This window comes from Mesoplodon bidens (genome assembly GCF_964165515.1).
Source record: "Mesoplodon bidens genome assembly, chromosome: 14".
Taxonomy (NCBI): Eukaryota; Metazoa; Chordata; class Mammalia; order Artiodactyla; family Ziphiidae; genus Mesoplodon; species Mesoplodon bidens.
In genome coordinates this window covers 64,855,160-64,880,568 of record NC_138170.1, presented here as the reverse complement: position 1 = coordinate 64,880,568, position 25,409 = coordinate 64,855,160, and the positions used below count along the sequence as shown (strand labels likewise).

Genomic DNA, 25,409 nt, shown 5'->3' with positions numbered 1-25,409 from the left:
CTACACTTCGTCTTCTTTAATATGATAAATTTTCCACAGTGTGTGATTTTTTGATTATAAATTACATGTTTTTGGCTAAATCTCTCCACCAAAACCTTACGAGTTTTGAGGATTTTCTTGAGTTACTACATTAGTAGAAATCATTGCAATTGTTATGGCTTTCCAGGGTCTAATCAATCTAATTTCTTTGGAAAGCCAATATAAGCAGACTGCTTATTCGTACAGGTATTAGAAACAGACTTTTGGTTTCACTGTTGGCCTTCCCACTTTCTAGTCATTTGAACTTGGCTAAACTACATAGCTTCTCTAAACTTCTCTTCCTTCATCTGTTTAAAAATAAGGAAATAAATAAAGGAGTTCTAATACCACCTGCCACAGAGTTATTGTGATGACTAGATGAGATAATGAATATAGCCTTTCCAAAGTAAGCAGTAACTGTTTGCTACTATGGAAGTTTTAGGGGGTAAGCTAAACTACATTATCAAAGAAAGTTCATAACATAGCAGCTGGAAAACGGCAGAACTTTATTCACCCTCAAGTCCAGGTTGACAGGTTAGCTTAGTTCCTGATGTCACTCAGGGACTCTGATTCCTTCCACCCAGCCTGGCATAATATCGTCTTCTGTATGGTCAAGACTGTTCACTACCCCTTCTTTGCCCCACTCAGCAGGAAGTGGGGAGAGAAGGAAGTCCAGAGCAAGTGCTTTCCCTTTAGACCAGTGAATTACAAGTTGTACATAATCTCTCTTGCTCACCCCATTGGTGAGAACAGCTAAAAGCTGTAACAGAATCTGGGAAGTGTGGTCTTTTTTCTGACAGCCATGTACACAATTAAAATCTATTACTCTGGAAGAAATGGACAAATTAACTGGACAAATTCTGCCATAGCTGCTCCTACTGCTGTTACTACTAGTACCAATACTGTTACAGCAGAATTATGTCATATATCTATTTACCTTGTACAGCTTCAATTACGTGTACTAGGGTGGATATGGGGAGAGTGGAGAGATGAGACTGAATGTTTGAAATGTGAGTGGTCCGGTGCTGAATATGATTCTTGTGTTTAAAACAATATGCAAACCAATAATTTCATCTGATGGCCAGTTGGAGAAATCTGGTCCAACATTCAGAAAAAAACAGGCTGAGCTGGTCTTACTGATGTGTGCTGGTCTCTTGTAGGTACTTTCCTATGAGATATTCAAGGGTAATTTCAGCTATTCCTGACTTTTGCCTTATTACCTGTCTTCAGAGCTGATCATATAGGCAAGATTCAACCACCATTGTAGTGTTAAATTGGTATATATTTGCAAAAACTTATGTTACTCAACTTTTTAACTCACTGGCTTACTCACCAGTAGTGGCATATCGATCAGAGAGTCTTTCAGTTGGAAATTTATAGAAGTTGAATCCCTTGTAGCGAGGTTATAGAAAGTTGATGTTCTAGTTTTGAGAAAGTGAACACCTCTGTTAAAAGAAATGGAGGAAAAACTGTCAGGGTGTCTTTTATATCTTTTATTTCATACCTTCATAAGGTGCTAATGGAGTTTTTATTTTGAAGCAAATAGTACAACAGATCATTTTTTATTCAGGAATTTAGCTTTCTCTCCCCATAGGTGTACTTTATTTTAAGCAATCCCAACCAGTTAAAAATCATTTTTCAGTAAAAATAAATTAGGGTAAATGCATTTAGACTAATTATTGCTTCACAGAAATGGTCACAAATGATCTTTTCTTTTGTAAGCTTCTCCTGTTCCTTAAAATGATTTCATTGGCAAGATTTTTCTTATCTTACTATTTTAAACGGGCACATTTTCTGTTAAATGAGGTACCACAATAAAATCGTTTAGAATCTTATTAGAGTTAGATGAGACTTAGAGGTCACCTAGTCTAACTTACCTGTGTGTCTGAGAATCCTTTCCTGAAGTCTGCAAAGTACTTCTAGTCTGCAATTCAGTCTCCCTTGGAACATTTTTGTAATGAGGAGTACATGTCCTTGTTCATTTAATGTTTGGATGGTTCTGTTCAGCATAATCAATACTGTCAGGTCAAACTTTGCTTGTGCCCAGAGCAGTTTTTGCTTCTGAAAATTCTGAGTCTTTCCAACAGTGTTTGTTAGCTAATTACTGAGATTATTAGAACTACTTGGAGTTCTGTCCTTTCACCATAAATCATGTCGTAGGAATTCAGCAGTCATTTTCGAACTCCCCATCTAGGACACATGTCTCTTCCACAGCTTGCTGATTCCATTCCCATCCTAGAACACAGCAGGTGTTCAACAAACATAGATTACTGAATATAATTTCTGTCTAGACTGCTGCTCTTAAGAAAGGGGGTCTCAGTCTTTGATGAATGATTTGGGATTGATGAATGACTTGGGATTGCACGTCCCTAAATAGCTAAGGATTTGAGGAGCCCGGCCTAAGCTTAGTCTGAAAAGCCAAGGCAGACTTGGAGATGAGGAACGTCATAGATCTTTCTTACATCAGACTAAGTAAAGATCCACTGGAGTAATAAATAGGAACATGGGGCATGAAGGCAAAACTGATTCTCTGTGATCATGAGGGGACCTGTTCATCTTTGTTTTCATACACACTTGGAGGTAGTAAATAGTGGTATATAAAAGATCCTCAGAAATTACTTCTGTATTTCTAATTCTAGGAGAGATCTTTGACCAGTTAAGTAAAAGCCATGAGAATTATCACTCTTGGTTCAGTTTAAGACATACAACATAAAATTTTATAAGATTAGTTTCTTACTGCTAAAACTGTTATCTTCTGTACTAGAAACAGAATATGAGAAATATGAGAATAGTGTCTTTTTTTTTTAAACAGTTTTTAATCTGGAATATTTGAATTCTGGAGTTCTTTATAGGCATTACAACTTTATTTCTGTAGTGTATTTGTTATTCTGCTTTTGCAGGAGCTGTAAATAACGTTGACTAGGTATGTCTTATCTGGTATTAAAAATGATTAGTGTGAACTAGAGATCTAGGCTGCCCAGAAGACTATATATAACTTTCAGGCACATTCTGATAGAGTGCTGGATGGCAGGGAGGAGAATGCTTCATAATATGCTCCTCTACAGTCTAGGATTTTGTATTTTGACATTTACTATAACGAAAGGCTAACGATTGTTTTGGGATTCATAGGAAACATGTATTAGAAATTACACATGTAAGGTTAGAGTTAGTGTTTGTTTGGGAATTATAGGCTTAAGATGTTTAACTGTTTTCTATAGTACAACATACAATTAGTAGTCAGCTGCCTCTTTCTACCAGTTAAAGGAAGGGTTTCTTGCATTTCAGTTCTTTGCAAAATCTGAAAAGTATATCATATTTGGAATGCAGAGTGGGGCTGATCTAAACTAACCTTGGATGGTGACTTCAGACATGTCATCTGGGCCAAGACATATAACTCAGTGATTCACTTTGGTAGTTGACAGCCCTTTACACTTGTAAGTGGAAAAATGGTTATTTCTTGCTGTGGGTCCAAGTCTAGAGGGCTCCTCCCTGATCCTCTCCATCCTGAACTCTCTTCTACATGGGAACTTAACTTCCCAGACTTTGGAGTGGTGGAGGGGGGATTATAACTATTTGAGTGGTTATGGATGCTTTTGAAAATTTGATGAAAACTGCAGGCATTTTGTAGCTACTTTAGCCCAAATGATCATGTTTTACATCTTAACCCTCTGACTCTAATACTGTGGACATAATAACAAACATATCTAACTTTTTTTTAAAGCTAATATTCCTTTTAACCTGTTTTTTTCTTTGTCCTATTTGAGGTCCTGTTGTTCTTTTGTATCATACTTTTTTTAAAAAAGGTCTTTTTGGAAAAATACTGAAAAATTGATAAAACATAAAGGCACTTTAATAAATAATTTTAAAGTATAACTATCAGCCAAATCAAGAAGTAGGAAATTGTCAGCAAGCCACCTAGCTTCCCAGTCGCAACACCTTCCTATTTAGTAGAAGTAGCTACTGTCCTGACTTGTAAGATAATTATTTCCTTGCTTTTCTTTTTAATTTTACCACTTGTATTTTTACCATCTGTATATTTATCCCTAGAATATCTTAGTTACTGTTTCAGAAAGATTTATATATGGACACTTAATGTATATATTCTTGTTTATTTTCTCTCAACATTATGCTTGTATGTTGTCCATGTTGCTGTAGATATCCATAGTTCATTTGTTTTCATTGTTGTATCATATTCCATTGCATTAACTGTACCACAGTTTCTTTGCTATACTTTGATCAAAGTTTTCATAATATTGCCAGAGAACTTTCGATTTTCTTGTCTTTTATCTGCTGTGGACCAGTTTTCTCTCCATTAGTCAAATATTTATTAACTAGTAAATTTGTTACCTGTAAATTATTCAAAAATTTAAATGGGCATTGAAATCAGTAATCAGGGCTTCTTAATATGTTATTGTTCTTTCAAGAACTTCAGTCTGTAATGTATTTTCTTCTAAATATTTCATATATACTTTATGCCTGGCCATCAGAAAAGTTAATTAAGCAAATTTGGCAAATATTTGATCTTCTATGTGTCAAGCACTGTTGTAGGTACTGGGGCTGCAGCACTTTAGTAAATATACATTCTTTATATATTTAAAAAATAAACAGATACGTGTATTTGTTTAAAAAAAATCTTAGTACAGAAAGGTATAAAATGAAAAATTTGACTCTCGTTCCCTCAGTCCTATGTTCAGTATTAAATTTCTTGACTCTTTTTATTGAAAAAATTTAAAAATCTTATATATCTATAACCTGAAAAAATTACACAGTGGAAACTTTTTGTATGCCTTTTGTACTTTTTCTTTTTGTCTTAATAATCCATCTTGAAGATTTCAATGAAAGTTAGCATTTTTAAATAAGGGAACTGCCAGAAACTTAAATTAGTAGAACTGAAAATAGAAACAGTGCCTTCGTGTTCTTCCAGATTAACTTCTTTTTCTTAATTTATTATAGAAGCAAGAATAACATGCTTTTGACTTATTAGAAATCAGATTTATTTATGGGACATGATAAAATTTACCTATGGAAAATCAAAACTTTAAATTGTTAAATATCTGTATTGCTTTTTCTGTAGGCATTGCTGGAGACCATGTTTGGTGTAAAAGTGATTATAACAGGTGATGCATTTGTTCCTGGAGAAAGAAGTGTCATTATCATGAATCATCGGACAAGAATGGACTGGATGTTCCTGTGGAATTGTCTGATGAGATACAGCTACCTCAGATTAGAGAAAATTTGCCTCAAAGCCACTCTCAAATGTGTTCCAGGATTTGGTAGGCTATTCACAAATTATTATAAGTTGTTCATTTATTTTATATGTGATGTACTCACTCTAAAACTACAGAATAACTTACTAAACTCCACTTAAGTATTAAAGCCATTTCCACTTTTTTCCCTCCCTAGCCAAAAATAATCACCAGTTTTGTTTTTTTCCTTAGGGGATAATAGATTATTTTAATCCTTTTTCAGAAACATCTTACGTTGAAATAGAATAAACTACTCACAAGGAAGTAGATATGGTCCCAGAAGGACCAAAAATTTGAAGATTTGAATTAATAGTTCAGTAACTTTTTATTACATGTCATACTTGTGGTAATTTAGACCAGAAAGTGGTCTGTGCTGATAAGGTACTTGAAAGGTACTGATTCATTCACATTTATCTAATAAATAGTAATTTAATAACCATTGGTTCCAAGCGTTATACCAGGTGCTGGTGTTTTCTGAACTTACCTAATCCATCACTTTTTTTTTAAAGGCTTTTCACTGTCCTTGTTGTATACTATAATATTAAAATTCCTAGAAATGTTTATTTTCCATAGTTAGGAAAGCAGCATGTTCACTGAGTGGTGGATAAGTAGGGATATTTCAACATTGCATGTTAAATCTTAATTGATCTCCACTCTGTAATGTGAAGTAGGGGTGAGGAACAGACTAAAAATATATTCAAACCAGTTATTCACATATGAGTGGATGAAGCACCCACTATACTCCCTGACAGCCTCATCCATTAAATCTGTACTTCTTTGGTTTCCTATGTAATATTTCTTATTTGAATTCTTGGCTCTCTAAACCATGTGCCTATCAGTGTACTGAAATTGTGTAGGATTTGTAAGGGCAAAGGGCAGGCATTGTCCTCAGGATAGACTAGTAAGAAGTACTGCATGTTTGTGTTTTAGTTGCCTTCATGCTAGTAGTTTTATCTTTCTCTTTGTCACTTGCACAGTATTGTGCTCTCAGGATAGTCAGATTCCTTAAATGGCAACTGACTGTCCCTAGAGCAAACATCCTCATAGAACCAGCAGGAAGCTGCAAGGCATTTTATGACCTAGCCCCAGAATTCATATAGCATCACATCTACAGTACATTATTGGTGGAAGCCATCACTGTCCTCAAAGAGTCTAGGGGAGGGAGCATAGACTTCACCTCTTGATGGCAGAAATGTCAACAATATTATAGTATTTTTAAAACTGCCACATTCCTAAAAAGACTGATCAAAAATGATAAATGTCTTATCATTCCTGATTCTACATAAAATAAAGTAACAGAATATTAAGAACATTATGTGAATGAGCTTGAAAATATATATGAAATCAACAAATTACATTCAGAAAAATACAACTGACAAAATCTGATAATAATGAAAACAAATGAAAACGAAAATTAAAACAGCTTCGTGTCTAATAAAGAGATTGAATCCATAATTAAGAGCCTTCTTACAGCGGTTTTTGGAGGACAATGGCAGCTGCCTGATCTTCCTCATCTTTAGAAAAACAAAAAACATCCAATCAACAAGCAGAGGAAGTAAAACCACATATCACTCATCTCTTCAGCATGACCAGGAGACAAGGCATTTAGAAGGTTCTGGTATTAAGTAGAGAAAGTCTAAAGGAGTTCTTTCTACCCTCCCATCATTGCAAACCTGTGGGTTCTGAGAGTGGGAAGAGACTTAAGAGTAGAGAGGCATGGAAAACTTAGAGGAAGCACAAACAAAAGTATCTCCAGAAAAATTAAAGTCTAACACTAAATGCCAAAATACTGAACACAGGTCTGGACATAGTAGTTCACAGCACAAGATATAAGGAAGTGATTAGAAAGACAGTGGGACCTGAAGATGCCTCAGAGAAGTATTGCTTCTGAGGGAGAATCAGATATATAGAGAAGGCCTAGCTGAACAACCAGTGGGTCAAAGAAGAAATCAAAAGAGAAATAAAAAAATACCTTGAAACAGAGGGAAATGGAAATACAACACACCAAAACTTATGAGATGCAGCGAAAGTAATTCTTAAAGGGGACTTCAATAAACAGCCTATCTTTATACATCAAGGAACTAGAAAAAGAAGACTAAATAAGGCCCAAAGTTAGAAGGAAGGAAATAAATGAAAGAGAAACTGAAAAGACAATAGGAAAGATCAGCGAAGCTAAGTTGGTTTTTTGACGAGATAAAGGAAACTGACAAAGCTTTAGCTAGATTCACCAAGAAAAAAAGAGAGGACACAAATAAATAAAGCAGAAATGAAAGGGTAGATGTACAACTGATACCACAGAAATATGAAGAATCATGGGAGATTGCTATGAACGATTATATGCCAGTAAATTGGACAACCTGAAAGAAATGGATAAATTCCTAGAAACATATGACATAGGAATCATGAAGAAATAGAAAGTCTGAACAGACCCATTACTAGTAAGGAGACTGAATCAGTAATCATAAAACCCCCAACAAACAACAAGTTCAAAACCAGATGGCTTCAGTGGTGAATTGTACCCAGCATTTAAAGAACTAATACTAATCCCTCTCAGTCTCTTCCAAAAAATAGAAGATGGGACTTCCCTGGTAATCCAGTGGTTAAGACTCTGTGTTTCCAATGCAGGGAGCACAGGTTTGATCCCTGGTCAGGGAACTAAGATCCCACATGCTACGCAGTGCAGCCAAGAAAAGAAGAAGGAAACAAAACATAGAAGAGAAGGGAACACTTCGAAAGTCATTTTATGAGGCCAGCATTACCCCGATACCAAAACCAAACAAAGAGGCCACAAGAAAAGAAAATTAGAGGCCAATATCCCTGATGAACATAGATGTAAAAATCCTCAACAAAATGTTAGCAAACCAAATTCAGCAGTATGCTAAAAAGATAATACACCATGATCAAGTGGGATCCTAGGGATGCAAAAATTGTTCAACATCTGCAAGTCAATCAATGAGATATACCACATTGACAAAAGGAAGGATAAAAATTGTCTGATCATCTCCATAGATGCAACAACAACAAAGCATTTGACAAAACTTAACATCCATTGATATTAAAACTTCCAGCAAGGTGGGTATGGAGGGAATGTATTTCAATATATTAAAGGCCATATATGAGAGGCCCACAGCTAACATCAGACTTAATGGTGATGGAAAGCTGAAAGCTTCTTTTCTAAGTTCAGGAGTAAGACAAGGATGCCCATGCACTCCACTCTTATTCAACATTATATTGGAAGTTCTAGCCAGAGCAATTAGGCAAAGTTAGATAGATTACATACATAGCATCCAAATTGGAAAAAAAGAAGTAAAACCATCACTATTTGCAAATGACGTGGTATTACATATAGAAAACTGAAGACTCCAGCAAAAAACTGTTAGAACTAATAAATGAATTCAGTGAGGTTGCACAATACAAAATTAATATACAAAAATCTGTTGTGTTGCTATATACTAATAACAAACTAAACAGAAAGAGGAATTAAGAAAACAATCCCATTTACAATGGCACCAGAGAATAAAATAGGAATAAAGGAAGTGAAATACTTGTACCCTGAAAATTATACAGTGTCAATGAAAGAAGCTGAAGTAGACAAATAAGATATCTGTGCTCATATCTGAAAGGAAAGATATTCTGTGCTCATGGATTGGAAGAATTAGTATTGTTTAAAAGTCCATACTGTCCAAAGCAGTCTACAGATCCAGTGCTATCCCTATCAAAATTCCAATGGCATTTTTTGATAGAAATAGAACAAACAGCCCTAAAATTTGTATGAGACCACAAAGACTCAGAATAGCCAAAGCAGTCTGGAGAAAGAAGAAGAAAGCTAGAGATATAATGCTCCCTGATTTCAGACTAGTTACAAAACTGTAGTAATCAGAACAGTATGGCATTGGCATAAAAACAGACACATAGATCAGTACAAAAGAATAGAGCCCAGAAATAAACCCACACATATATGGTCAATTAATTTATGACAGAAGAGCCAAGAGTATACAATAAAGAAGGGATAGTCTTTTCAATAAATGGTGTTTGTTATGAAAACTGGACTACTATATTGCACTGTACACAAAAATTAACTCAAAATGGATTAATGACCTGAACATAAGACCTGAAAGCTTAAAAATCCTAGAAGAAAAAATAGGTGGCAAGCTTCTTGACATTGGTGCTGGTGATGACTTTTTGGATTTGGTACCAAAAGCAAAGGAAACAAAAGCAAAGATAAGTGGTACTATATCAAACTGAAAATCTTCTGCACAACAGAGGAAACTATCAACAAGATGAAAAGGCAACCTATGGAATGGGAGAAATATTTGCAAATCATATATCTGACAAAGGGTTAATATCCAAAATATATGAATAACTCATACAACTCAACAGCAAAATAACAATCCAATTAAAAAATGGGCAGAGGAGATCAATGGACATTTTTCCAAAGGTGACATACAAATGGCCAATAGGTGCATGAAAAGGTGCTCAACAGCACTAATCATCAGGAAAATGCAAATCAAAACTATGAGATACCACATTCACACCTGTTAGAATGGCTACTGTCAAAAAGCTGAGCAATAACAACTGTTGGTGAGGCTACAGAGAAAAGGGAACCCTTGTACATTGTTGGTAGGAATGTACATTGGTGTAGCAGCTATGGAAAACAATATGGAGGTTCCCCCAAAGTTAAAAATAGAACTACCATATGATCTGGTAATTCTGCTTCTGGGTATTTATTGGAGGAAAACAAAAGCACTAACTTGAAAAGATATCTGCACCCCCATGTTCACTGCAGCATTATTTACAATAACCAAGACATGGAAACAACTTGTGTCCATTGGTAGATAAAGAAAATGGTAAATATAGACAGTAGAATATTACTCAGCTATAAAAAAGGATATCCCATAATTTATATCACCTGGATGGACTTTGAGGGCATCATGCTAAGTGAAAAGTCAGGTAGAGGAAAACAAATACAACATGCTTTCACTTATTTGTAGAGTTTCCCAAAATAAAAAAACCAATAAGATAAAATAAAATTCCCCCAAAACCCAACTGAATAGATACAGAGAGGCCAGGATTTGGGGGTAGGCAAAATGGGTGAAGTTGCTCAGAAGGCACAAAATTCCAGTCATAAAATAAGTTATGCAGATGTAATGTACAGCATGGTGACTATAGCTAATAATACTCTTGTATATTTGAAAGTTGCTGAGAGTAGATGTTAAAAGTTCTGATAAGGAAAATATTTGTAACTATGTGGTGATAGATATTAACTTAGACACACTGTGGTCATTTCGTGACATGTACATATATGGAATCATTTTGTTGTACACCTAAAACTAATGTAATATTATGCATCAGTTACATCTCAACTTAAAAAAGAAGTAGTACAGCTTTATTGGGTGGTGTGAGGATTAAATTAAATGCCAGTAGAGTGTTATTTGCTGCTGCCCGTTATTTCTGTAGTTCCTTTTGGGACATCCACCCTCCCACCTTTTGCCTTACAGAGATCCATATTAGACCTCTGGTTTTTCTGGTGTCTCACAGACCCATGTTCTCTTTCCCTGACCACCTAATCTTTACTTCCTCCTATTCTGCAATGGTATACTCATTTAAAAAAAAAATAAATTTATGTACTTTTATTCACGTATTTTTGGCTGTGTTGGGTCTTTGTTGCTGCACGCAGTCTTTCTCTAGTTGCAGTAAGCAGGGGCTACTACTCTTCGATGCAGTGTGTGGGCTTCTCACTGCGGTGGCTTCTCTTGTTGCAGAGCACGGGTGCTAGGTGCACTGGCTTCAGTAGTTGTGGCTCGCGGGCTCTAGAGCGCAGGCTCAGTAGTTGAGGCGCACAGGCTTAGTTGCTCCACGGCATGTGGGATCTTCCCGGACCAGGGCTCGAACCCGTGTCCCCTGCATTGGCAGGTGGATTCTTAACCACTGCACCACCAGGGAAGCCCCTATACTCATTTTTAACATTGTTAAACTGTCTTCTCTCTTGTTTGAGTTTCTGTGTAAGTATTTCATTCTTAGCTTTCCCATTTTCTTTCCCCAAAAGCTATAAGCTCCTTACAGTGTCTCTCACCATTGTAGGCTCTTAAAGTATTTGTAAACTTGATAGGATTTCATAAAAATGCAAACCATTAATGAGAACAGATTTTGGATTGAAGAAAAAACCGATTTTAGAACCTTTAAAGTGAATAAGTGCAAAGTAAATTAAGCAAGACAAAAGTATAGGCAGGAAAAATAAAACAGAATGTGTTTGCAAATGGAGTATTAATGTTGGAGTTTGCGAGGAAAATGAAAGAAAGGGAAGAGAATGGATGTGTCCTATTGGTCAGCTCTATCCTGATTCAGACTATGCTAGACTTAGCTTGTTGACACTTGCCATGACTTCAGGGTGTATTTAATGTTGCTATGTATAATTATTTCTAAATAAATGTTTGCTTACCAGAGTTTGGAATATAATTATCTGGTTCCTTTAGTTCATTTACGAATGACCAAAGGGAAATAACATTATATATCTGTAGTGCCAGTTTGGAGAATGGATGAGAATTTAGAATTTGAAAGTTTTTTCTTAAAGTGTGGAAGTAACAGACTTACCTAACAGGCTAGGGAAGAAACCATTAAGAGTGTTTAGACTCCAATTCACGTTGTAAAGAGTTTTGGTAAGCTAAGCTAACTAAACTGTTTAGAGTCTGCTAAGGTATGTGAAATTAGATGTTAAGGAAAAAATGTCTGATAGTTAGATTTCAACTATTTATAATGGTGGTTTAGACATAGGTTTTTATTTTTAGTCAACTTCATAACCACTTAGTAACAACGCAGGAAATATGAAACCCAGAGGTGTCATGAAAAGTCCATTTGCCTGGTGTTTTTGTACCAGGAAATTCGTGTGCCATCTGGCCCACCCAGCTCATGGCTCCTTGGTTTTTCTGGATCAATAGTTAATCACACTTGAGTGGCAAAAGGGTTTGAGGCTTTTAGAAAGCACAACAAGAGGAGTAAACGTTAAACGGATAGTGATTTAAAAAGTTGCCAAGTCATGGATTAAACTAAAACTCTCCCTGACATATACCTCATGATTTCAAATTAGATTGTCATATAATCCTACTGTTCTCAAACTACAACATAAGGTAGTGGGGAAAACTAGGAACAACCACAAATTGTGAAATATATCTAGATTGTTCCAGAATGAGATCAGGGAGAAGAAAGAAGTAACAGCATGGCCTCTGATGAATGCTTTTATCCACTCTGTTTGTTCAAGGCATGCAAAGTCTGAGTGTATCCTTACAGGCTCCTGTGGTGGTCCTGTTTTAGCTGGATAATTGAAACTGGGTCAGAGGCTTTTCCTAAGTCCAGCCTCCCTGAGTATAACCTGTCTCCCAAAATATTAAAATTTTTTTGGTCAAATCTGATTTATAGAAATAATTTAATTTTAAATCTGGAATTTTAAAAATATGCCTTTGGCATTTTACAAGTATTCTTCTCTTTTTAAAGACCATGAGTAAAAACTACTCGGTTAAAATCTATTGTACACCTTGCCCAATACACTGGAGAAACAGTGGTTATAGCGCATGCTGCTATTACACATGAACATGCTGCAAAACAGGCATCATACATTAGTTGGAAAGATAATCCATTTTATGTGGTCAAAATTTCAGTTTTAACTGTATTTAATGTATAAGTGTTAGATGTAAATTCATTTAAAGATATTTCTCACACCGTTTTAAGAATCACTAAATTTACTGAAGTCACCTTAATTTTATTAACTATTATATAGTAAGTACAAAGAATGGATAATTTTCTATTTGAGATATTTACAGTTTATCATACCCAACTTTATCTTCGGTGAGAGGGAAAACTCTCCCTCTCCTACCCAGCTTCCTCCTAGTTAAAATGGACATTCACTAAAACTAGAACCATCTTTAAGCCATGAATATCTTTGACACCATTCAATTTGGTGGACCCTTTTAAAATTTGACAACACTTCATGCTGCTCTCCTATTTTACAACTCAGAGAATAAGATGAATACATTTCTCTATTGAAGTAAGACACTCCTCAAGAGTCGGTATCAGTAACACCCCATTCCTACCAGTTTCTTCAGTATACCTGAGGCATCAGTTTTATTACCTGCATCAGCTAAGTGAGGAATTACTAGTTACTAGTCACCCTGAGTAACAAGCTGCTTGAGATTTCCTGGAAGGAATCTTTACAGCAGGGGTCCCCAACCCCCAGGCCGAGGACCGGTACCAGTGTGTAGTCTGTTAGTACCCGGACTGCACAGCAGGAGGTGAGCAGCGGGTGAGCGAGCCAAGCTTCATCCGCCGCTCCCCATCGGTCTCATTGCTGCCTAAACCATCACCCCCTCCCCCCTGCCCCCGTCCGTGGAAAAATTGTCTTGCACGAAACTGGTCCCTGGTGCCAAAAAGGTTGGGGACCGCTACTCTACAGCACATATATTTGACACTCCCTCTGTGACCTATCTTCAAAGGCGGCTTTTAGTCAAGGATTCCTAGCTACTTAATTACTAAACTGTAGTTCTTACTCTTACAGCAAATTTTCTTGTCACCTGGCCACAAGAGACTGATACTTTATTGCTTCCTACTGTTATCTAAATCATGGAAGGTTTCACAGCACCCTTCTTTCCTGTGTTGTTTCATTTGTTACTAAATACCTAAAGGCCAGAGAGGATGTTTTACTATTTTAAACAATGTATTTCTATGATACACACATCCCATGACAGAGAATGAAAATACCTCATATTGCCTTCCTCAGCCTCCTATCAGCCAGTCTCACCAAAGGGACCTAATAGGGAGACTCTTTGTTAGAAGGCTCTGGGAAAGATTTTCCTCCTTAATAAGAGAAAAGAGGTTCATGAAGGGACAATGCCTCTTCTTTCCTACTTTGGGACATTATTGTGAGAGTACATCATACTTGGAGCTCCTGCAATCATCTTGCATCCAAGAGGATGGCTAAATAGAATGTGAGAGCCTGGCTTCTGAACCAGCCTTGGGGCCAGACTTCATTTTACGTGAGACACATACACCCAGAGTGTTTATATGACTTTCAGATTGGTATTCTGTTATTTATAGCCCAAAGCATCCTGATACATACAGCTTCTTTCCCACATTTCACCAATCTATAAAGAAAAGTATCCAACGATTGATTTAGTCATTCAGTAAATGTTATTATAATGGTTATCGTGAATTAAGATTTTTATGAAAACTGTCAGAAGAAATATAGTAGACAGTATATTAAAATATTTTAGTTCTATGGCTAGATATCACATACAACTCTGTATTTTCAGATACGTAACAGATCATTTTCATCTTAGCTCTTCTACTGCTAGTTGAAAAATAAGTTTTTGTAGTTGTTGACTTTGTAGTTTCAGTTGCCAGGGTTGCTTGGCTGAGATGAGTTTGATGCTTTTTTTTTTTCTTTTTGCCAGGGAGGGAGGGAAACCCATTGGGAACAAAGGTTTATTTTAGTTAAGTCATATGCCAGACAGTATACCAGGATTATACTTCTTTCTAGAATTACATTGAGAACTAAGTAATTTTTTATGATTGTACTGAGATCTAAGTAACTTAAATGAAGCTTTTGTTTTGACTGTGTTAGCTGAGTTCTTAACAAAGCTCAAGTTCTGAGCTGTGTGGAAGTTGACAGATTCTTTGGTTGGGAGACATGGTTCTGGGCTTTAAGGTTATTCAGTCAGTTACTTACTGGAGTTATACTATGGTTGTTTACCTAAATTAGAGATGTGTACCATCTCTAATACCTCAATCAGCTGCACTGCTTCAGGCTGCGAGGCATTCCAGATGTGAGCTGTGAAGCATATTTTGACTCTAGGCCTTTCAGTACCCTCAGTTGTACTGAAAATTGAAGAATTTCTTTGCCTAAATTAATAAGTAGATTCTAAAAACTACCTAAAATGCATGTTTTTATAACGGCAATTTTAGGAGAAAGAAGTAAAAGAATTTGGGGGGAGCTTTAGGGTTTTCTGTCCACTTTGCATTTAGTAGAGAAGCACAAATAAAGTCAACCTTACAATGATCAATTTGAGCCAACTTTGTAAAAGGGTGTTTTACAATAATAGTAAAAAAAAAAAAATAGGAGAGATGGACCCAATGTACTTTACAGTTTGTTTTTCAACCTTAATTTCAATAGATACTTGATTCTAGCGCCTTCAGTTTTTCTTTCACTTGTGGCTAAATAAGTACCTATAAATCGTAATGATTTTTTTTTTTTTTTTTTTTTGCGGTATGCGGGCCTCTCACTGTTGTGGCCTCTCCCGTTGCGGAGCACAGGCTCTGGACGCACAGGCTCAGCGGCCATGGCTCATGGGCCCAGCCGCTCCGCGGCATGTGGGATCTTCCTGGACCGGGGCCCGAACCCATGTCCTCTGCATCGGCAGGCGGACTCTCAACCACTGCGCCACCAGGGAAGCCCCCGTAATGATATTTTTAAAGAGAAAGGCAGCATTGTAATACTGGGGAAAAATTGAATTAGCTGTTGTATTTATTATATATGTCATTGTTAAGGGAGTTTACGAAACCCAGTGTGGGTTTTTTCCCTTGTTTATTCTTGTCCTTAAATTTTATGGGAGTTATTTTCCTTATGCTTGAAGTCAGATATTTCTGAGAGTCATACAATTGTGTAATGAATACCAGGCAGGGACATATCATGTAGCCAAGATTTAACATGTCCTTCCACAATAAAAATAATGTCTCAACTATATCTTAGAAATGTGGTTACTGATAATCTTCAACTATTACAATCAAATAAACGGCATAGTAAGTGAATCCCAAGTAAGAACACTTAGGTCTTTGATTTTAGAATGCAAAATAGCTGTTATTCATGTATTTTTTAATTAAACAGTAGTTTGCATTAACATTAGATGTTCTAAAATACCTTTTTATATGGAATAATTTTAGATTTATTGAATGTTTGCAAAGACAGTACAGAAAATTTTCCTATTTTCACCCATCTTCCCCTGATGTTAACCTCTTACACAGCTATGGAACATTTGTCAAACAAAAGATTAACATGGGTACAATACTATTAACTAAACTACAGACTTTATTTAGATTTCACCAGTGTTTCCACTAATGTCCTTTTTCTGTTCTGGGATCCAATTGAGGATCCCCCCCCCCTTTATTTTTTTAAGTCACCATGTCTCCGTAGTCTTCCTCCATTCTGTGGCAGTCTGCCTTTATTTTAGTGCTTTTGAAGAGAACTGGTCGGATATTTTGTAGAATGTCCCTCATTTTTAGTTTGTTTTGCATTTGTTTTTCATGACATTTTCTCATGATTAGTTGGGGGTTTTGGGAAAAAGCCCCATGGATATGAAGTGACTTTCTCATTTCATCAGGAGGGTTCATGATATCAACCTGGCTTATCATGGGTGATGTTAATTGTAATCATTTGGTTAAGGTGGTGTCTGCCAGGGTTCTGCACCACAAAGTTAATGTTTTCTCCTCTCTCTCTGTATTTTATTTGGTAGGGCTGGTTGTGGGCAGGGGGAATTAAGCTTCACCTTCTTGCAGTGGGGAGCATCTACATATTTTATTTGCAATTCTGTGAAGGAGATTTGTCCCTTCTCAGTCATTTAATTATGCTGATATGAACTTATCAATATTTATTTTATTCCTTGGGGTATAATCCAGTACTATTGTTATTTATTTTGTTGCTGAAATTGTTCCAGCTTTGGCCATTGGGAGTTTTTGCAGGTTGGCTCTTACGTCCTTTTGGGTCCCCATATTTCTTTTTTTCTTTTAATCATTTTCTTATTTTCTGGTGGTACAAGATTCTTGTATTTTTCCCTGCCCCAGCCCTAGACTCAGCATTTTCCTAAGGAACCCTAGTTCCTTTGATTAAAGAAAGGTGTTAGAAACTAAGATCTGGGCACTGATTGTGCTCTGTATTAGTTTTCTATTACTGCTTGTACCATGAATGGAATCACCTTAAACCACACATATTTATTATCTCACAGTTCTGGAGGTCAGAAGTCTGATGTGGGGCTCATTGGGCTAAAATCAAGGCATTTGCAGGACCAAATCCTTCCTGTAGGCTCTGTGTAGAGTCTGTTTCCTTGACATTTCCAGTTTCTATTGGTCACCCACATTCTTTGGCTCCTGGCTCCCTTCCTCCATCTTTAAGGCCAGCAAGAACCCGTTGAGTCCTCCTCACATTGCCTCACTCTGACACTGAGTCTTTCCCTGCCTCCATCTTCCACTTTTAAGGACCTTTTTTATGATTACATTGGGCCCCCCAGGCTAATCCAGGATAATCTCCCTATTTTAAATTCAGCAGATTAGCAACCATAATTCTTCTTTGCCATGTAATGTATTCACACTTCTGGGAATTAGGATGTGGATATCTTTCGTGGGGGCATTATTCTGCCAACCACATGCTGGTGGCTACTGCCTCTCAGTGTATAGAGCTAGTAATATACGTAGCTTAGGAATCAGTTTTGCAACAGGAACAGATATCTCAGATGGCACTTCATCTATAATATTGATTAAATGGCAAATCTCACATAGTATGAAAAACAGGTTTTTGGTTCCACCATAGGGTAAACCCTGAAACTGTAATCACAACCAAGAAATCGCATCTTGCCAACCAAAAGCCATCAATAAATAGGTATTTCATCAGTGTCAAGCAAGACTTTCTACTCTCTGCAGGTAGATATAATCATCTCTTTGTGGAGTCTAGTGAAATTTGCAGTAAGGGTGGTTTTATCCATTTTGTGGTTTTTCAAATTTGAAATTATATTTAGAATTGAGTTTCCTTTAGGATATTATTTAATTGTCTGCTCATATTTTATACTTTGATTTCTGTCTTGTATTTTCAGCACAAGCACATTTGAAACCTAATGATATAGGCATGCTCTAAAAGGATTATTACAGGAAAAAGTCATAGAATTGATTATCTGCCTCCTCTCAATGTTTTTAAAAGCCAGAGCCTCATGTAAGTTAATCATCTTAGATGAGGGATATAGAGAGCATTACCTAATTTCAAATGTGAGTTCAAAGAAGACAGAGCTTCCCTAACTTGGTGTAGCATTCTGCTAAATGCTGACATAGGTTGAAATTCTGAGAAATAGAACTTACTTGTTCTGGATTTATTTGTATAACCATTGTTATGCACAACCACACAGTCAGCAAACATAGTATTTGCTTATGACTGTTGTGATACGAGTTTATATAAAATTTGCATCTGTTCATATTATCACTCATTTTCATTTAATAGAGAGGCCTATGGGTAACATTCCCTTGGTTGCATCCACACCCTCTATTCAGGATTGAAAATACGTTGAAGAGAACAGTTTGTTTTATCTCTTGCACATTGCTTTTTGTTTCTGGTATTGCATTCATAGTCCCATAGTAAATACTGTAATGAATTAATAAGTACATGGACAACAATGATGAATTAATCTATTTTTGAAGTTCAGTTTTTAGTACAATAGGTGAGTAGTATAGATATTTTTATGATTCTCTTAACTACAGTTGACCCTTGAACAACACAGGTTTGAACTGCATGGGTCCATTTACCTGTGGGTTTTTTTTTCAATAAATACGTACTACAGTACCATACAATTTGTGGTTGGTTGTATCGTGGATGCGTAACCATGGATATGGACGGGATGACTGTAAAGTTATAAGTGGATTTTAGGCTGTGCTTGGGGGTAGGCACCTCTAACCCCCATGTTGACCAGGGGTTAACTGTATATTCATCTACACTAAAATGAAAAAAGGATGAATGGATAAAGAAGATGTGGCACATATATACAATGGAATATTACTCAGCCATAAAAAGGAACAAAATTGGGTCATTTGTAGAGACGTGGATGAACCTAGAGACTGTCATACAGAATGAAGTAAGGTCAGAAAGAGAAAAGCATATGTTGTGTATTAGCACATATATGTGGAATCTAGAAGAATGGTACAGATGAATCGGTTTGCAAGGCAGAAATAGAGACACAGATGTAGAGAACAAACGTATGGACACAAAGGGAGGAAAGTGGTGGTGGGGTGATGGTGGGATGAGTTGGGAGAATGGGATTGACATATATACACTAATATGTATAAAATGGATAACTAATAAGAACCTGCTGTATAAAAAATAAATAAAACAAAAAATAACAAAAAAGGAAAAAGAAAATGCTGAAAAGGGCTTACTTTTTATGGAGAAAGAATGCATAATGTTAAAAATACACTCAAGTAAATTGGTTGTTGTTTTTTTTTTTCCTAGCCAACTCTAAAACTTGATAAAAGAAAATTTAAGCCAAGGAAAACCAGGTTCTAAAATTATGGAATACCTCTGGACAATAGAGTATGCTTAGAGATTACTCCTGTCTGCTTTGAGAATGCAGTGCTGGTAACGTAAATGGGCTTTTTGAAAGAAGATGGTGGTAACAGAGCCATGCCAGCATCCACACAGAATCTATTTTTATAAACCTGCCAGGCTCTCAGTACTTGTCTGAGAAATTCAGGTGATAGACAGAATGTCCTCCAATGGAAAAAGTATAAAACAGGCAAGTTATATAGACTAATTTCAAATGACAGGATCAGTTGCAATGTCATTTATCAGCCCATAGACTTATGAAATAAATGTCATAAAACTGTATGAGGACCTCAAGAATGTTAAGAAAAATCTGGATATTGCTTTAAATGTGAATAACGTGTATTGATGGCAATGAAATGAGAAGAAAAAGACTCATGAGGTCTTCCTGTGCTTTTTATGAGAGGGGGAAAACATTTAAGCTAAAGGGAGTAAAACAGATTCAAAAGCATTAGTGATGTATAATGTATAAATGGAACATGAGAAGGCAAAGCACAAAGGGGAAGAATCATCACATCTTCAGAGGAGAGGTCCAAGAGGCTGACTGATTTAGTCATTTTACTTCCCTTTCTGGGATTTCTGAAACATATACATAATACTTGAAAAGTTTTATGGCACAGCCCCATGGGTTTTCCTACTGCTCCCTCCCCACCAAGGGAGCAACAGATATTCTCACTTGGAATGGAGAAATACACTCAACCTGTCAGTATTGTTCAGTCTAGAACATCCTTTACAAATATGAGGACAATGCAGAATTAACATTTGAGAAAAATACACAGCTTTAAATAAAGTCTAAGAATAAACTCTCTGAGGAATAGACATTTCTCTGAGGAGAATTTATACTGTGTTTTACTAATACCCTTAGAGAGATTCAAGTATGTATTGCAAAGAGTCTGTTTAGTATAGTGGTTAAAAACATCAGCTTTGGAGCCAGACTGCCTGCATTTGAAACCTGATTTTACCACTTACTAGTTCTCTGAGTCTCAGTGTGCCTTAGTTTCCTCATCCATAAGATAGGAATAATAATTTTACCTAATTCACAAAGTTGTCTTGATAATTAATTGAATTAATTAATGAAAAATGCTTACGACAGTACTAGGCACATAGTAACCATTCAATAAACATTTTTTAAAAATTACTCCTCTTTGTACTTGTCATAGCTTATTACAGTTTTAGCTATTTGTCCATAAAATTTGAAAATTAAAGAGTTGATTGCTGAAATAAACTCAATTAGTAGACTAGAAACAGCTAAAGATCAAATTAATGAGTTAGATGACCAAGCTAAAAGATTTTCCTTAAACACAGCATCAAATGAAGGGAGATAAAAAGTATGAGAGGACAAAACCAGAAGTTTTAGCATCTATCTAAGAGAAGTTCCAAATAGAAAGTCTGAGAGAATGAAGAAGAGAAAAAATAGTGTTTTCTTAAATAATGGAAGAAATATTCCCAAAGTTAAAGAGACTCATATTGGAAGAGTGTACCAACTGCTGAGCAGAATTAATGAAAAAGTTGCCTACTGGTGAAGTCTCACAAAACCAAGGATAAAGAGAAAATAAAGCTTCCAGAGGGAAAAAAATTATCTACAGAAATTAGATTGATATCAGACTTCTATAAGAAGACTGTGGGAAAAACAGCTTTGAAATTCTGAGGGGAAAATGATTTAAAAATCTCAAGTTCTGTTTTAAGCCAAGCTAGCCTCCAAAATTGAGAACAACAAAAAAAATACATTTCATAAATGCAAAAACTCAAACATTTTTTTGAAACAAGTTCCTTAAGGAGGACTAACAGAAGGACATAGGATATAAGAAACAATGGTAAGAAGAGAAGCCAACAAACTTAACCCGAGTCAAGTCTAAATAATTAAAATCGCTCTGTGAGCATAAGGAATAGTAGTAGTAATAATAATAGCAATTTGGAGGAACTATTGGATGATTTCTACAAATCTTCGAAGAGGGACAAGAGGAAAGCATAATTTTTTGTTTGGGGGAAGATGATTAACTCAAAGTTGATAGAATTATTTAAGTTTAAATGTTTGTAAAAATAGGTGAAAAAATTTTAAGCATGACCTTTAAAATAATAGAGTTTATAATTTCCAAAACACTAGCGTAGGGCTGGGCAATTGTGAATGGGAACATTTTTGGGTACATTTTTATGTTCCTTGATGCAATATCCTTGGTATTACTGTAACTTCTTAATCATAATAATGACAATAACTATTACATATTGAATACTTTGTGCTAAATAATCTTAATTTGTTTCTTACAACAACTCCTATCAGGTAAATACTGTTGCAGCATTATGCTTATTTTTACATTTGGGGTCAATGAGGGACAAAGGCTTAAAGCTGAATAGCTGGTTTGTGGTGGAACTATGGTTCTAACCCAGGCAATCTCATTCCAGAGTTATACCGCCTACAGACTGCACTGTGGATGTAGGTGTCGTCAGGTAAAAGAGGAGACATGTAAGAGGGGGCAAGTGTGGGATCAATTCCAGTACAGGTGGATATGACTGACAATACAGTGGGTGAGCAGCAACTGGACACATTATCAGCAAGGATTATTTGGGAATATGCTTATTTATATTTGTAGAATACAGTATTCTAGCTTGGACTTAATTCAAACCAAATAAAGTCCTACAGATTTTAAAATCATGATTTAATGATAATTTTATACATTCTTAGGGTACTACTGTATTTACTAAATGATAATAACTATTATTTTAGTTGTGTTTTTAAGAAACTACCACTCATCCCCTCTAGCTGAACTAGTAAAAGTATATTGTAAAGATACACATGACAATAAGGGAGATGGACTCTTATGGGATATCCAAGAGGTGAACCAAAGACGGGCCAACCATTGTGGAAGACTATCTTTTGTTCTTGATCACAGTCAGCTTTATGTGCCTCAACAGCAGTTGTCGTTTAGGTCTTCACTATAGTGTGCTACCTTTATTTTGCCTCAGGTGTTACTGTCTCTATTATCTGCTTTTTTTGTCCATCCATTTGTCTTATATACCAACTTGTTTTCTCCATGGTCCCAGGTAAAATTCCTGAGAGAGAACATTTGGCCAAGACAGTTACTGTGTATGGGCCAAGGGTTTCATGCTTCATGGACTACTGAATAGACTACTGATTGTCCGCCTTAAGTCAGATATTTACCACAGTAGTTCTAGTCATTTCTGGCCAGGGAGGGATGCCAGCTGGGAAAAACCTGGCTCGTCTAGAGCTGCCTCTTCAGTAGCAAGGTTGAATTCTCCTTAGAGAAAGGGAATGTGATCACAGCGTATGCTCTAATTAATGTGTTTAGTAGTCATTGCATATTTTCTTTTTAAAATAACTCTAAAGAAGAGATTACATTGAAAACAGCAATTGGATTTAGAGATTGAGTAGTACAGAAAGGGAAATATTAAAGACAATGCTTGTATACATGGCTTGAGAACCATCCCTTGCTTACTGCTTTGTAAGCCTGATAACACATAGTCATATATCTCTTGTGGGTAACTTGGTTAAAATATCTGTTTAAGTTAGGATTGTTAACTTTGGATGAGTTACTGATAGATATTAAGGAAGTTTTTCTCCTTGGTATTTTAATAGTTAGGTTTTGCTTGAAAAGAGGTTTTTGAGAATTTTGCAAATTCCAGAATTTAGCAGACTCCTTTAAGAATATTCTCTGGTATATCTGTTATTTAATCCAAGATCAGTGCTGAATTTAAGGTATATCATGAGATGCTTATTACAGAAGTAAATAATTTATAGTAAAACTCCAAAACTCTGAAATATTATATTCAAAAATATGTAGATATTGGTATTAAAATTATACATAAATACTTGTTAAATTGATTCTAGGTTGGGCCATGCAGGCTGCTGCCTATATCTTCATTCATAGGAAATGGAAGGATGATAAGAGCCATTTTGAAGACATGATTGATTATTTTTGTGATATCCATGAACCACTTCAACTCCTCATATTCCCAGAAGGGACTGATCTCACAGGTAAGGTACCCTTGGTTTGGATCACAGAATTTTAAAACACGAAGGAACTCCAAAATTAGCTATCTAGTCTAAACTTCTCAGTCCTCAGATGAAGCAACTGAATACCAACAAGATTAATGGCCCATTAATCTGAGTGACCCCTGGGGTCACTCAGTTAGTCAGCAGCACGTCAGAACCCAGAACTCCTGGTTTCCAGCCCATAGAGTTTATGATGGGCAACTCCAAGAGGTATTATTTATACTTGCCGTCTTAGAGCTTTATATTTTAAGTCTCGGTATATACTTTAAATATCAGCCTTTTTCTTTATGTAGTTTGTATATAACCGCAAAAACCCCCAAGTAGCCAAAACAATCTTGAGAAAGAAGAACAAAGCCTAGTTTTAAAATATCTATTCTCTGTCCTCTTCCAAGATCTGTATTTATCCATTAGACCCTTTCTTTTTTTCAACTTCTTTCTTATAAGAAAAGGATCTGGGCTTCCCTGGTGGTACAGTGGTTAAGAATCCGCCTGCCAATGCAGGGGACACGGGTTCGAGCCCTAGTCCGGAAAGATCCCACATGCTGCGGAGCAACTAAGCCCGTGCGCCACAACTACTGAGCCTGCGCTCTAGAGCCCACGAGCCACAACTACTGAGCCCATTGCCACAACTACTGAAGCCTGCACGTCTAGAGCCTGTGCTCCACAATGAGAAGCCACTGCAATGAGAAGCCCGTGCACCGCAGTGAAGAGTAGCCCCCGCTCACCACAACTAGAGAAAGACTGTGCGCAGCAACAAAGACCCAACACAGCCAAAACCAAATCAATTAATTAAATTTTTTTTAAAAAAGGAAAGGCCTTGTCCTTTTCCTAAAGAAAATTCAGCCATTGTTGAGTTGTAGAGGGGACACAGGAGAATATATCTAGGACTTTTCTATCTTCCTAGATATCAAATTACACAGGCCAAGAATGCCAGTGGATCTCAAGGAATTCTTTTTTTTTTTTTTTTTTGTGGTACGTGAGCCTCTCACTGTTGTGGCCTCTCCCGTTGCGGAGCACAGGCTCTGGACACGCAGGCCCAGCGGCCATGGCTCACGGGCCCAGCCGCTCCGTGGCATGTGGGATATTCCTGGACCCGGGCACGAACCCGTGTCCCCTGCATCGGCAGGTGGACACTCAACCACTGCGCCACGAGGGAAGTCCTCAAGGAATTCTTTAAAAGATTAAAAACAAAACGCAGTCTTTCATTCTTACTAAATCAGTGGGCTTCACATCTTTTTTGAACCACAGGTCATTTCTGCAGGTGAAGCCTTCTATTGCAGTCTAGGATTTAAGACGGAGAGAAGAACTGCTCTGGTTGATGAATATTAGTGGGGGAGGGAGTAAGCTACAACAGGAAGTAGTTTTATAGAATCCTTCAACTCAAAAAAGCAAAATTCAAAAGCTTTAGTACCCTGGTTACTTTAAGAAAAATACAGCAGAATTTGGGAAGGACCCAGTGTATAAAGGTCTGCTGTACAAGGGAAGACAGACTGAAGCAGGTTAGAACTGAAATCTAAAACTCACAAATAGTACGGAGAGATCCCTGTGAACTTATTTTCTAAATCCTCAATACTAGATCGAGGCAACTAAGAGCTACCAAGAAGGGCAACCCTTAGAACCTGAGAGGAGAACAAGTAAATGAACAATCTAATTCACTCTGTGGACATAGTAATTTATGGAACCCAATACCCCAGAAAAGAGTACAAGATGGAAAATACAAATTATACAACTACTTAAGTAAGTGAATGGGTGACTAAACTGTAATATGTTAATAGGGAAATAAAAGTATTTTGGGAAACAT

The 25,409-nt window shown here is 36.5% G+C and overlaps 1 protein-coding gene across 4 annotated transcripts in view; it reads left to right on the top strand.

The window, feature by feature from the left end:
• Positions 1-25,409, top strand: part of LCLAT1 (lysocardiolipin acyltransferase 1) — a 167,604-nt gene that overhangs the window by 65,889 nt on the left and 76,306 nt on the right. For all 4 annotated transcript variants that reach the window (XM_081254169.1, XM_081254167.1, XM_081254166.1 and 1 more), the window contains 2 exons: positions 5,093-5,291; positions 23,444-23,590. In XM_081254169.1, the coding sequence (XP_081110295.1) occupies positions 5,108-5,291; positions 23,444-23,590 (331 nt within the window). In that variant the 5' untranslated portion in view covers positions 5,093-5,107. The remainder of the gene's footprint in view (positions 1-5,092; positions 5,292-23,443; positions 23,591-25,409) is intronic.